At 33.3% G+C, this 13,704-nt stretch overlaps 1 protein-coding gene across 5 annotated transcripts in view; it reads left to right on the top strand.

The window, feature by feature from the left end:
* Window positions 1–13,704, top strand: part of DPH6 (diphthamine biosynthesis 6) — a 197,082-nt gene that overhangs the window by 66,976 nt on the left and 116,402 nt on the right. For 3 of the 5 annotated variants that reach the window (XM_039378310.1, XM_027736478.2, XM_027736483.2), the window contains 4 exons: window positions 285–372; window positions 8,475–8,628; window positions 9,522–9,653; window positions 13,409–13,538. In XM_039378310.1, coding sequence (XP_039234244.1) covers window positions 285–372; window positions 8,475–8,628; window positions 9,522–9,653; window positions 13,409–13,538 — 504 coding nt within the window. The remainder of the gene's footprint in view (window positions 1–284; window positions 373–8,474; window positions 8,629–9,521; window positions 9,654–13,408; window positions 13,539–13,704) is intronic. The other 2 variants (XM_027736479.2, XM_039378311.1) reach the window with 2 other exon arrangements.

Raw genomic sequence — 13,704 nt, 5'->3', positions numbered from 1 at the left:
TTCAGCTGTGGTTTTGTGGTTGTTCGTGCATCCTGCCAGTGCCAGTTGACACAGGAAGTATAGTTTATTCCTTTTGAAAACTGAAAATTCTTGAAAATAATGTGTATGTTTGACAATGTGATTTTATATACCAAACTACTTTTTCTTAATTTATATGGAAACACAGGTAAGAAAGTAATAGATTTTCAATTAGTTACCTTGGAGTTTGTGTTATACAGAGGCTAAGTATTGTCTATATATAAAATTATATACTAATATTTGATGAAAAACATTTTGTATTTCAGAGATTCAGCCAAGGTGATCATGCATTCTGCTGATGCATTTGCACCTGTTGGCTACCTTCATTTTCTAAAATCACACCTGGAGAATAAGGCAAGTAGTTTGAAAATGTTATCTTCCTTTAAAGATATATGCATGCTTTCTATTTTTCTGTTGCTTTGTCACAATTTGGAATGAACCTACATATTCTCATGTGAGTGTAATTTCAAATAACAATGTACATAATTTCAAATAACAGTGTACATATTTCATTGAATTTCAGAACTTACCATAAGGAAAGAATGAACATAAATGCTTCCTTGTGTCAAATGAGTATATTTGACACAAGGAAGTATAGTATATAGGTAGTATATTTGTGTGGCATTTTTCATCTTGAAGCTTCAAGGTGCTCAGCCAGCATGGTTCAGTCAAGCACGTGTGTAACCTGTGTTGTACAGGTAGCTACACTGTAGAACACAACTGTATTAGGAAACTGTATGAACAGTGTTGATTTGCTGTGAGGTGGCATCTCTTCTTGATGTTTCTGATGTAAAGTGGAAGATTTAAAACCTCACTAACCTTCAAAAGCTTGGGGTTTGAACATACTGAATTTTATTTTTTCTGTATGAAAAAGACATCTAACGAATGACTTACGATCATGTAGCGGAGATCATCTTGGTCAAAAAAATTAAAGGAACCATTAGTTCACTGGGATTAGTTCTCTTAGTTTAGGATTCTATAGAAACAACAGAAGAGGAATAGGAATTCTGGTGGTTTAAAGGTTGCAGACTTTCATATGAGCAGAACTAAGGTCAAACCAGAATTTATATTCTTAGTATTTGTCATTGCTTTTCTTTTTATTATTTTATAGGGAAAATTATTTTTTTTTCCCTCCTGAATCTCTATAAGTTTTAATATTTTGTTGAAGAGAGTGCCTCATGATCTGTCTTCTACTGTTGCAGTCACCTTTTTATAGCTCTTCCTATGTTTTTCTGTACTTTGATGATCTAGGTGCAGAGATTGTTATAGAGTGTTATTATATTGATATTTCACATTTCATGTCTCTTAAGCAACTACATTTCCTGAATGTCTTTCAATAGATCATGCCTTCCCCTCTTCCCCCTCCCTTTTTTGTTTTTAATTTTATTTTTCCAAACAGGTAAAATACCTCTATGTTTTTCTTCCATGATGGCCTCATTCTTGCCTTGGAAAGTAAATTGTATTTCATCCTGTCAGTTTCTAGTTTGGTATTTCTTTCAAAACTAAAACATTAAATATTTGTGTGGGTGACTGAAAAGTTAACTATGTGAAGCAAAACCAAATAAGCTGAATAAAGGAAAATTTGGGAATGGGGCATGGTGGGGAAGAGTGATAATATATTAATATTTCTTTGGGGGCACTGACTTTATTGCTTATGGCAGACTTGATGCTAAAATGCACCTTACATCACTACAATGTGACAGGCTAGGGAAAATGAAAACCACAAAGCTTTACATAAATCAGGAAAAAATCATATTAAAATGCACAACATTTTATATAAGAATCAAGATTTTCCTTACGTCTGTTCAGTAGTTCTTTTCCCCCTCTTATGTAGATGTTTTAGATTTGGTTAAAGCCTCACCCTTTCAGGCATTGTTGTTGTAAATCATATTTCCAATTCATTGTAGACAAAGCTGTCACACTTTCTAAGGGGTAAGGTTTGCAGAGGCTTGCCCTGGACTTTGGTATATAAACTTATGTATTGTAGAGTTAAAAGAAAAATAGTCTAATTTCTGCAGTGGTTGTCTCATAGGGAAAAGCATTAGAATCTTTTGGCCATAGATTATTTTATGTCATGATAAAATAAGCTAAATTTCCGAGAAGTTATGAGTGTGGAGAACTAGTAAGTCTTTCAGAGTATGACTGTTAACATCATTTAACTGCATAATGATAAATGCATGCCTTCAAGATTGATATGCCTGTAGTACTGTACTTTTTGTCACTATTTGGTGCTAACCAGCCCTACAGAAAATTTTAACTATCAGTTAGTAATTCAGCACTTGAAATCCAATCTTATAATAACAAAGTACTGCAGGGGAAAACTACTTTAGAAGGAGAACTAATTTTAGTTTCAGGCTTTCAAAGGATTGTTGAAAATCAAGCAAAAAGAAAATGCACCTTTATGAACAATATGTAAAAGTAGTCACTTGTGTAAGCACTTCAAAGAAAACATTAATAGACTCCACAGTGAAGTGTAATTCTGATAAGTATTATGACATCAGTTCTGTTATCATTTCAGCTATGAGGTATACATATTTTTAACTGTATTGTATATTAATTTTTATCATTGTTATGTGCCACAGTTGTTAATTTTACATTCTTTGAATTTACTTTTAAAATCATTATGCAATTATAGCTAGTGTAATCTTAGTCTCTGCTGTCTTTCCTCCTCTATAATGCATTTTCTTTAGCTAAATCTCTTCATGTTTAACTACAAAGCCTGCCTAGAAATTTGTTTTAAATTGTTTCTGGCAGCAAAATGAGCCCTTGTGCCTAGGGGAACATAACATTTTACTCACTGTTCTGGTTTAATACATTACTGTGCAACTTCAAGATGTGTTTTTGCATAATAATTGAAGCTTTTTTTAACACACCCTCTTTTCTTTTTTAAACAGTGATACAGAAAAGGCTAAAGAGATAAATAAATACAAGATTTTATTAATAAAATATTATTAAAAATTTGGTAAATACTTTTTATAGGGATTTTATATATTAAGAATAAATAATAATGGTAATAAGACATTAATGTCCAAAACTTGGGAATGCCTCATTTACTTCAGGGTAAAAAACAAGGTCACCGCTCTAACATAAATACCTAGTTTTATCAATATTTTACTTTGCCAATAAGACAGTCACTTCATACATTTACAGTGCAGAATATTTTTTGTTCAAGGGAGACAATTTCTGAAGCATATTCCAGAATCTTTACATCAAGTGTATTGGCTTTTGTACTCAATAAAAAATTAATTTTGAATATTTTCAATTAGGAAAAATACAACTGTGAAACAATATTTTTACTTTGTCAACACAGTGAACTTCCATAAATTTTTATTTTCTGCATATGGACTGTTATTCTATTGTGTTGCCTGTTAAGTGATCATAAACAGAAATTAGAGCTGTTGGAGCCTCTGCTGCTGGGAACATACTTTTGATGACAGTAGTGAACATATTAGCTATTGTTCATGCTTTCAGATTTGCTCTTTCCCTCATTTAATAATGAATACTTTGTTCCCGTGTTCCAATGAGTAGGAGCACTTGTACATCAAACAATACAAGCTGTGAAACTGCAACCCCTTAAGTTATGGATAGTCCAGAATTAGAGGGAGTCATGTAGTTTTCTTTCTACATTTGGCAGAAGAAAGGATTCTGTTTGCCTGTGAGAGGCGCAGGAATCATACCTGCTGCTGCTTTTTCTTGTATAATACTGTTGCATTATATTACCTCTCATCATTTGATATTGTGTTTGCCTATTTGTAAATGATCTTGACTTGTGTGGGTGGAACACTTTTCAGAAGTGCAAGCAGTTTGCCCCTGTTAAACATCAGGAAATCTATTTCACAGGTCAATTTGGAGATAATTTTAAAAACACTTGTAAAGTTCTCTAACTTGTAGAGTCATAAATTTAGAGAAGGTTTTCAGGAGATATTTGCATGTCATATGTACTAAAGGTGCGTGATCCTGCAGGTTATATTTGATTTAACATAGTTCCCTGTTTCTGTCCAGTTCCTTCAGGCCTGAATTATTTTAGTTAATCTACATGCAGGACTTTAGCTGTAGAATTAGACTTTATCAGTGATGTCAGGGAAATTAGGAAGGAATTTCAAGTTGCAAAACATGTTTTGCTGGTGTCATTGTGGGTAGCATTTTTTGAATACTTTGTCATCATTGAATGATACTTCTTCTACGTAACCTTTAGTTTCCCTTCTGCATCATAAGAATGTAGATAATCCTTGTAGTTTTGTTTTCAAAACTTGGTAACAAATACTGCAAAATTTTTTTTGTATACTGATTTATTTCAAACACTAAGATAGTAAATAAAGGATTTTCTTTTCTGCTCCATTTGATTGCAGGTTTAGTCCAGTTCTCTTTGAAAAGATAATTTTTAGTACCCTTCTCATAATGAAGATACTTTATTTGAAAGAATTTTGGAGTAAAAGACTATCTTTCCTATGAGTCTGTGTATTGTACTCGAAATACTGCAAGATGTATGTGGTCTCTCTCATTATATTTATTTCAAGGAGTTCTGTTATCAAGATACATCAAAAGAAATAAAGAGATTATCATAATCTTATGCCTTCTGAGATCTCTACTCCACTCTATTGTCATTGCTGCTCAGTGGGAGAGTTATCAGTTTTAGAAGTGTGTTGTGATAGGTTTTTATACCAGTTTCTGTAGCGGAGAATGTAAGCTTTTCAAGAAGGCAATCTGTTGTTTTCATAAAAGACCACTGCATGGAATTTCAGCTATATCAGTCAAAGTCCTAGCTCCAAGGCTTTTTCAACAGGAGAATTTGGATCTTGTAACACTCGTGCATTTGCTTAACTTCATTCTGAGCGTGCTTGCATCAATGACGAGTTATGTGAATATAGTTAAGCGTATGCATACATGCAGGCTCTGATCCAAAATTAGATTGGTATCACAATGTACAGTGGGTGTGGGAGAAACTGTGTAACAAATGAGAAAATATATTGCTTCTGTGAACTAACATGAAAATGTTATGTGATAAAATAGGTTCTGTAAGATTTAATTAAAATGTCATTATAGCAAGCTCGATGTTTTCTTTTTAAAGTGATGAGAATATTATTCAGGGAAAGTTAGTCTATTTGTGGCAGTCTATAAGTTTTAGCTTCTTAGATTACTTTCTCTGTTGAGAGGAATGGAAGACCAACATTTGTATGAAATTTGAATATAGCTACTAAACAGAGTCTGGCAGCTCTACTTAGGCTGTCATTGAGCCTGCTGTTCTTTGAGTGCCAGGGTTCCACACCTAATACTTTTCTGTTGCCTACCCCTGTGCTGCTGCAGAAAGCGATTATTTACCCATGGTTTTTGAGCATTGTGGGAATCAGCCTTTAATGAGTCATTGTGATGTATCATAGACGTTGACCTCAACAGTTGTCTCTAATTATTGTCTAAAATTATTTTTGCAATTACATAAGAGATATTGTAAATTTTCTGATATATCATAGTAATTTCCAAAAATTTTGCAACTGACCAGCTTTTTATTATTTGTGGAAACACAGATGTATACTTTTATTTATCTCCATGAAACAATATTGGTATAAACCTAATTATTTATAAAATATTGACTTATTAGGAAGAAGGGATGTGACTATGGATGATACAAAAATTTCATGTGGCATCAATTTGAGATATTTATAATATTACCAAATTAGAAAGCTACAAGGGAGTTCTCTATGTTATACTAAACCACTTGTGATAGTCTGTGAGGCTCACTACATCCCCATGAATTTTTTTATGAAAGACATTTTGAAGAAATCATGTTTAGAAACACAGATGAAAGAACAATTTTAACAGATAGCATAAAAATGGAATAGGTGCTCTTTTCATATTCCCCTGCAGAGCATGTAAATTTGGTACTCCAGGTTAGGGAGTGGAGAGAAGTTACAGGTCTTTAATAGCAGCTACAGAAGATAGCTGTAGCTCTAGATCTCTTAAAAGGTGATTATGTAAAGCTTAATAAAAGTGAGTAACAAACTGGCAAGCTGGAACTTTTCCCTTTCCAGTTAACAATATTTTTTCCTAGTGACGGATTTTTGTTACATATTGAAGTTAAATCCAGGTGATGTAAAAACAAACCCCAAAGCAGCATTGTGATAGCATCATTCACACCACCATGTCTGTGCATGGGGGTAGGACCAAGAAGTGCAAACTCTGTATATGTTACATTAGTACTTCCCTGAATGCCCATGCTGCAATGCAAATTGATTTCTTCATGGTGGATGTTACGAATTACCCAGTGAAAGTAACTAATTTAATAAAACAACAATTTGCAAGAAGGAAGTGATAGCACTTTTAGCACTTGATGCCGCTATGTAGTCTGTGTACTTCCTTAAAGTGACAACTCATGAGAAAAAAATTGGAAACTTTAAAAAAAATTGAATTTTCTTGATTCTTGTAGCACAATCCAGCTTTGAATCTATTTCAGTGAACTTATTTGTGTTCCTGCTTTGTTTGTTTGTAAGTCATACCTGAAGGCTTAGGGGCTATCCGGCAGCCCTCTAGGTAACAGCAAAATACTGACGGCAGTAGCCAAAGGTGTAATTCAGTGAGTGGGAAATGGTAGGGGTGCTGCTGGATACTTGTATATTGTAATGTTGGAATACATGTCATGTTTGTGCTAAATTGCCGTTTTCATCTTTGTGCTATTAGGTTACATTTACTTGACTTCTTTTAACCTCTCATGTACAATTGATTCACATAAAGTAGATTATTGCCTTGACTTTCTTGGAGGAACGAATAAAATGAAGTCCAATCAAAGGACATCAACCTCTCTTAGAGAATAGCTTTAGTGTTTACAGTGCTTATAAAACTACCCATGAGCCCTTTTAGAGGCAGCAGAATTGAGTTTCCTCTCACAGGTACTTTAGCTTTTTTGTACTTTAGCCTTTTCTTAAAATTTCCAAATACACTACTTTAAATTACCAGAATCCTTTTCCACTCCAGTGAAGTCTAATATTGATTAAATGAATTATCATTGCAGACTTCTGATGCATACTATAGTTTTCTGCCTTTTTTTTTTGTTTGTGGTTAATATCAAGAGAAAATTTTGAAGTTGCAATAACATGTTTTCTTTTCGAAAGGAAAGAAAAAATACAATAAAATTAAACAATAAAAATTACTTCGCTATATGACGTTAATATTCTTTTTTAATTACATTTTGCATGGAACACTAATTTATCAGCTAAAAGAATATTCAGCAGTTTCTAATCCATATTTAAGGATTGCCACAGGCTTCCTATTTTGTCAACTTTTTATCTTGCTTTATTTGGCTTTATTAAAATTTTTGTGAATTTAGTATTTAAGAAGCCTGCAGAAAAATGCATAGCTTAGACACTATATGAAATCTGAGATATTTGTGAAGAAATTTAATTGATAGAATCTGGAGTTACAGTATGCGGTGGTAATTGGTTAAGGTTTATAGATAAATTCTGTCAGAATTCATATTGCTTTTAGATGAAGACAAGTAGTATTAGCCAAGCTAGTGATTCCAAAGTTAATGCTCTGCAAATTAGGGTGCCTAGTAAAATCAGATGAAAGAGAGTAGGGGTTCTGATTGCTCTAAAATAAAAAAAACCAAACAAACAGAAAAACAAGCAAACAAAACAGAACTGAAACCAACAAAACAAAGAAACAAACAAACCCAAAAATGTATTCTGTAATTATGTGACTTGTTGAAAATATAATGAACACAGAATTTTTGAAGACTGGTAAGTAAGCACTCTGCCTGCGTATTTTGCTTTAAACGGTGTGTTGGGTAGTTTTTCTTCCTAGTCCTAAGAAAACATTTGGGAAGGATGATTCTTTTTCATTGTCAAGAAATTACTTTGATTTATAGATCTTGGGAAATGCTCTTTTGGTATCTCAACTCATACCAAAGCGGTTGATGGAAAGGATAGTCTTTTTGAGATAATAGAAAGATTTTTTTTTTACGTGGTCTGCCTTCATTCATGGTTCCAAAAGTTTTAAAACTTTCTTGCTAGTCTTTTGTTCAGCTTCAAGTGTTTGATGATGGTATTAACTATAAAATTCTCACTTTTGTGTTTTGATTCCTTTGTTCTCTTAGTTTATACTATTTTTTTAAAAACATAGTTTTTAAAAACTCCTGTATATAATTGTGGAATAGCATTACTTCATCATATTATTCTTTCTGTCTCTCTTCTTGAGTCTCATAATTTTTCATATTTACTGTCCTTACTTACTACTAAGTCTGCACTTTTCTTCCATATGATATGTCAACAGGAGTATGTTATGTTCTGCCAGTTTCTGCAATCTAATGAGAAATGGTATGCTATTCTTCTGCAAATTATTCTAAGATATATGCCTGTTGAGCTATAGTATTTTTTGTAATTTAAACACATAATTTGATAAAATGTGCTGATTTCATACTGCTTGGCATGCTGTTTACTTGCTTATTTTGTAATGTTTGTCTCAAGCAGGAGGAATCTTCAGGTACTTTCGTGGTCAGTAGCTGTTCTTGTGACATAAGCTGCACTGATGACGATATTTTCCCTTCATCAGAAGACGATGAACCACAGAAAACCATTCCAGTCATCTGGAAGCCTTTGAAACCTAATTTTTTGGATTTCAGTGAGTTTTGCACAGCTTTAAGAAAAAAAAATCAGAAAAAAAGATTGAATATTTCATGTCAGGTGGACCATGTTGTTAATTAGTATACGAACATTCCTGAAAAGAATGTATTCGACCTGTAATAACTAGTCGGAAAAAAGAGAATCTATTAGAATGTATTTTTCTGATATGAATGAATAGATCTGTAGTAGTGAAGCATTTTGAGGTAGGTTACAGGAGCATAACATTTTTTTTTTCCTTCTCACTCTCCCTCTCCTCCTGGGAGTACCACAACATCACTGTTATACCACGTACAAAGGTGGATAAATTTTCTGAAGACTAAGTTTCACAGCTAACAGTGTTTAGTATTGAATAGTATTGAGGTACTTGGTATTTCTTGGATATTAATAAGTGCCCAGTAGGCTTTAAAAATGTCTAAACATGTTATGCATTTGCAGAGATTATCAGAACCAGGTTAAGCACCTAACTTCCATTAGAATTTGGAGTACAAGTTTGATAATCTGTTTCCATGTTGCTTGGATACTTTTGAAAATTTTAGTTTTTCAGTGTCACCTCTTGTGCCAAGTCTGTAAACAAACAGGCCAAGACATTGTAAAAGGTCAGCAAAAATGTAAAGGAGAAGAGAAAGTAGTGAAATTCTCAGCTAAATGTTACTTAAATGCATATTTCTGAAGGCAGTGTTGGAGAAGAATTTGTCAAGTAGCATTTGGAAGCTTTGCTACCATCACACTTTTAAATTTTTATATCTGTTTGTAAATATTTTTGAACGTTTTTACAGTTTATGATTTTCTTTTCCATAGAAGTTCTTCTAATTAAACAATTTAAAATATATCCTAGGTTAATCTGAAATCTTTCATTATTATAATCATAGTTCTGTTCTTCGTTTCCCATAGCTAAGACGTTTGCAAGTTCAGGAAAATCCCTGAGTGGTTACCAGTGGTTTTCAGGTATCACTGCCTATTTCCTTCCATCAGAAAACACAAATGCTCAAGATGCAGCACGGGAAGCATTTTCTTCTCTCAGAGGTGCTTTAATCAGTTAATACATTATCTGCTGTCACTTAATAGTGTTTGTAATATGGTATTAAGGAAGAATCTGTATTGTCATGTGGTTTTATAACTTTAAATGTTGTGGTTATTGGTTTGCCATCTCATTTTGCATTTGATTTGAATCTTTGATATCAAGACTGCCAGCTTTGATATTTAACACATCATAATTTTACTGGCTTTGAAGACCCTGGAAAGCCAGAGTAGTGTTCGTATCACTGTAACAATGCTATTTCCACAGTACTTGCCCACTTTATAGCTTTCTTGAAATATATACTGTGTGTGTGAGTATGTATGTGTGCTATGGATGCTGTCTACTTGCTAAAACAATTTTGTAGCTACCATAATTTTAAATTAAGTTTTCTCGGAAGTTGTTGTGCGTTTTGGCGTCTAGGATTAGGTCAGTAGCAGTAAATCTCATTTATATTCCTAATGTAAAGGAGATATTGCTATCTTGGGAATCATGAAATCCAGGTTCCTTACTATCCCACTCTTACAAGATAGTGACATATAAAATAAAATGTTCATGGGTTTGTTTTGTATTTTTTCATTGAAAAGTTTAAGTAAAGTATGTTTATACATGTGTCATTCATAAAAATGAAACTAATTTTTAGTATCTAAATGGTTAAGCTCATATTCTTGTTTATGAATTTGTGTAAGGTATCGTCCTATCATATCATATGTTTTTGCATGCGCAGCAGAGCATTCAGGATGCAATATAGCATGGAAAAGAAACCCTAGAATTTTTTTCAGAAGCAAATTTATACTTGGTAGAAGGTCATTAAGCTAGTTTTTGATTGTTTGGAAATCAACAAGGTGGATATGATCAGAAGTTTACTAAAAATGACAATAGTTTTTATCAGCATGTAATCTATAAAGTGAAGCAAAAGAGTTGTACAGTGTTTTATTGTGTTCTTATTATATTTGAATGGAAGTCTGCTTGTACATACAGCATGTATTTTTGCCTTAGCATCTGCCAAAAAAGATTTGTCTTTGACTAATGCAGTAGCCTATTGCTTTCAGCAGATTACTTGCATTACCTGTATTATTGCAAGGAAAAAAAAGTAATTTTCAGATCCTTTGTGGAAAATATCAATTCTCACATTTATATATTCTCTTTTTGGAAGTGGGTGTGGAAAGCTGAATGACTTATGGTTCTGTCATGGCAAAAGAAACTATTTGTTTCTGAGAGCTTAATCTGCCAATGGCTTTTCTGAACTCGTAATCTATACAGCAGTTCAGTCTTCAATGCTGTGAGAATGGAATAAGCATAGTCCTTTTAACCTCTTTGCTGGGTTAACTGATTTAATCACCTCTAAAATGCTGACAAAAGGATTTGGAAATGGAAATTTATTACTAGATGCTATGAAATGTTGTTCAGTAAAATGGATGGAATTATATGAAGCCTAAAATGGGAGGAAATGTCTTATATTACTATTTATACATTTAGTTTCTTAAACTCCTTTGTTAAACTTTTTCTTTAGATGTGATTAGAAGATGACAAAGATAACTGTGCTTTATATAATATAAAGCAGCTCTGTGAAGTTCTATAGACTTGAAGGAAACTATATGGATTTTTATTACACGTGAAAATTTAGTCTAAAATGCTACTTGCTGTAGACAGTTTGAATACTGTATTTTGTGGCTCTCAGCCTAAGGATGCTGGATAACCACTTAATAAAAAAAAAAATAGAAAAAGAAGATGTACTTCAGCCAATGTAACCTCTTGGGTTAGTTCTGTTTAGGCAGTTCTGCTTAAGTAAGGGTGAGTTTCACTTGATCATATTTCATAAATTATAAGAAACCATGAGTGTCTTGAAATTCAAGAGAAAGGCTATATAGTTTCCCCATATATTCTGGAGATATGCTATGTAAGATTCCTCTTCCTGAGAAACAGAACTTCTTGTGAAGAACCCAAGTAAGATTGGTAACCAGTTCACCATTTATGCCTTTATACTAGAGAGAATGCTTTGGGAGCCAATTTTATTCTGATTACAATCCAGGGAGAAGTTATTTTCCACCATTCCTCTAATTCATGCAGGGAGAAAGGGATTGTAGTTTTACTTAGCCGATTTTTTTAAATAAAGGCAGAAATTATGAATTTGTCCAAATCACTGCCTTCAACTTGCTCTGTGTCCACAAATTAGAGTCAGTTTGTTGGCTCCTACATTTTAAATTTAGACTGAGGGTGTTTGTGTGTGAGGAGCTATGTGTTAGTTTGTTGGGAATTTTTTCTCCCTCCAGTATTTCATGTAATGCTTCAGAACTCCTAACTACAGTCCAAGGCTCTTTCTTCTTCACTAAAATTCTGGCTGGAAATTTGAAATTTGTCCTTTTTTCCTCCTTAACTGGTGACATAGCAGCTGGTATTGACATAGTGATTGCTGTCAGGCAGCATTAAAATACATTTGTATTTTCGGACAGAATTGCCATTGTGTGCTAATTTATCAGCTGATTTTTCTGGAAATGTATTTTGATTTCATAGGAGTTCCGTATCAATTGTTAAAAAAACTCTTATATCCCTTGTGCACACTTCTGACTTGTGACTTTTCTGTCAATAAGAATTACCCTCTTCAGATTGCCAAGTATGGCAGTATGGCAGTAAAGCTGAGATATTTAGAAAAAAAAATAAGTATTATTGTGACCAAACTAATCTTTATGAAAGTGTGCAAATTCCTGAACTGTCTTTAAAAACACTGAAAAGTTTTACACAAAAACTATGTTTCTCACTAAGACAACAACCATCAGGGATTGTCTTTATACTCTTGTACTTCGCAAATGGAAAACTAATATATAAGTATATACATGTACACACTGTAACATTAAAGACCAAGATCCCCAAAATTACACTGAGAAGAGCTTTATATGACTTATTTAAATTAGGTGACATAGTACTCTCTTATTATATATGTTCTATATTCAAAAAAGGTTTTGTCTTCATTTAGTTTCTACTGCTCATGAGTTACAAAAGATCCACACTGCAGAGCGGATCACATATCTTGTTACACGATTGACTATATAAGAGTAATACATTCTCCCTGAGTGCTATGACTGGAATCTTCTATGCATACACATTCAGATGATCTTGACTTCCTGGTATCTTTTCTTTAGCTGTCTGCCTGAGCTTTCCTCTGCTCTCATCTTTCCTTCATTTCTCCTGTGGCCACTTCTGTTTCCTATTGTCTGTCTTGCCATTCATAACTCTTTTTTTATGTGAAGATTATTATTGCAGTGAGAGTCTTTAAAAACAGCTTAGACAAGCATCCCTCTGGAATAGCATATAAATATTTGATCTTTTCTTTGAAGAAGGTGATGCACTGAAGGACCTCTTATTGTCCCTTTCAGTTCAGTCCTTTTGTGATTCAAAGTCCTTTGTAGATTCCTAGCTGTCATAAAATGAAGCTCCTGCCCCCCACATGGAGATAATAAAATTTACGGATGCAAGTAATTTGCACTGTAACATATCTGCATGCCTGAATGCATGATGTGTTTTCATGGGGCAAGAATTTACCACTGCTTAGAGTAGATTATTTTGTATTCTGTTTTTGTGTATTTGGAAAACTAACATGAAAGAATTTAATCAAAACAATAGCTTTATATTGGAAAAAGTATATTGCAAAGTATTCAGTCATGTTGTTACCAGTTGGTTTTGCTGAACAAAACCAGGATTTGTGTCTTTCTACACACATTTAAAATATTCTCTCTCTAACAGCTATATTATTTTTATCCTGCAGCTAATATGACTTCAGAGGGATTGAAACTGAAGGATATTATTTTGGTTCATCTGTATATGAAGAGCATGAAACATTTCAGTGTTATAAACTCAGTTTATGAGACAGAATTTGATTTGTGTCCACCAGCAAGGTAGGATTAGACTACTACTATAGTATATTTATGATACACTGTAATACACTGAATTATTGTCACCATATTTGTGAAGCATTTTACCAAATGTTTCTGCCTCAAAGACTTAGAAGTAGAGTTTTGCTGCCTTTTGGAGTAATCACATCACAGCTTCTCAAGTCAAAAA

The sequence above is a fragment of the Pipra filicauda genome, unplaced genomic scaffold, assembly GCF_003945595.2.
Source record: "Pipra filicauda isolate LSUMZ 115617 unplaced genomic scaffold, ASM394559v2 scaffold134_size1991817_pilon, whole genome shotgun sequence".
In the NCBI taxonomy this organism is placed as follows: domain Eukaryota; kingdom Metazoa; phylum Chordata; class Aves; order Passeriformes; family Pipridae; genus Pipra; species Pipra filicauda.
This window is presented reverse-complemented; position numbering and strand designations above follow the sequence as displayed.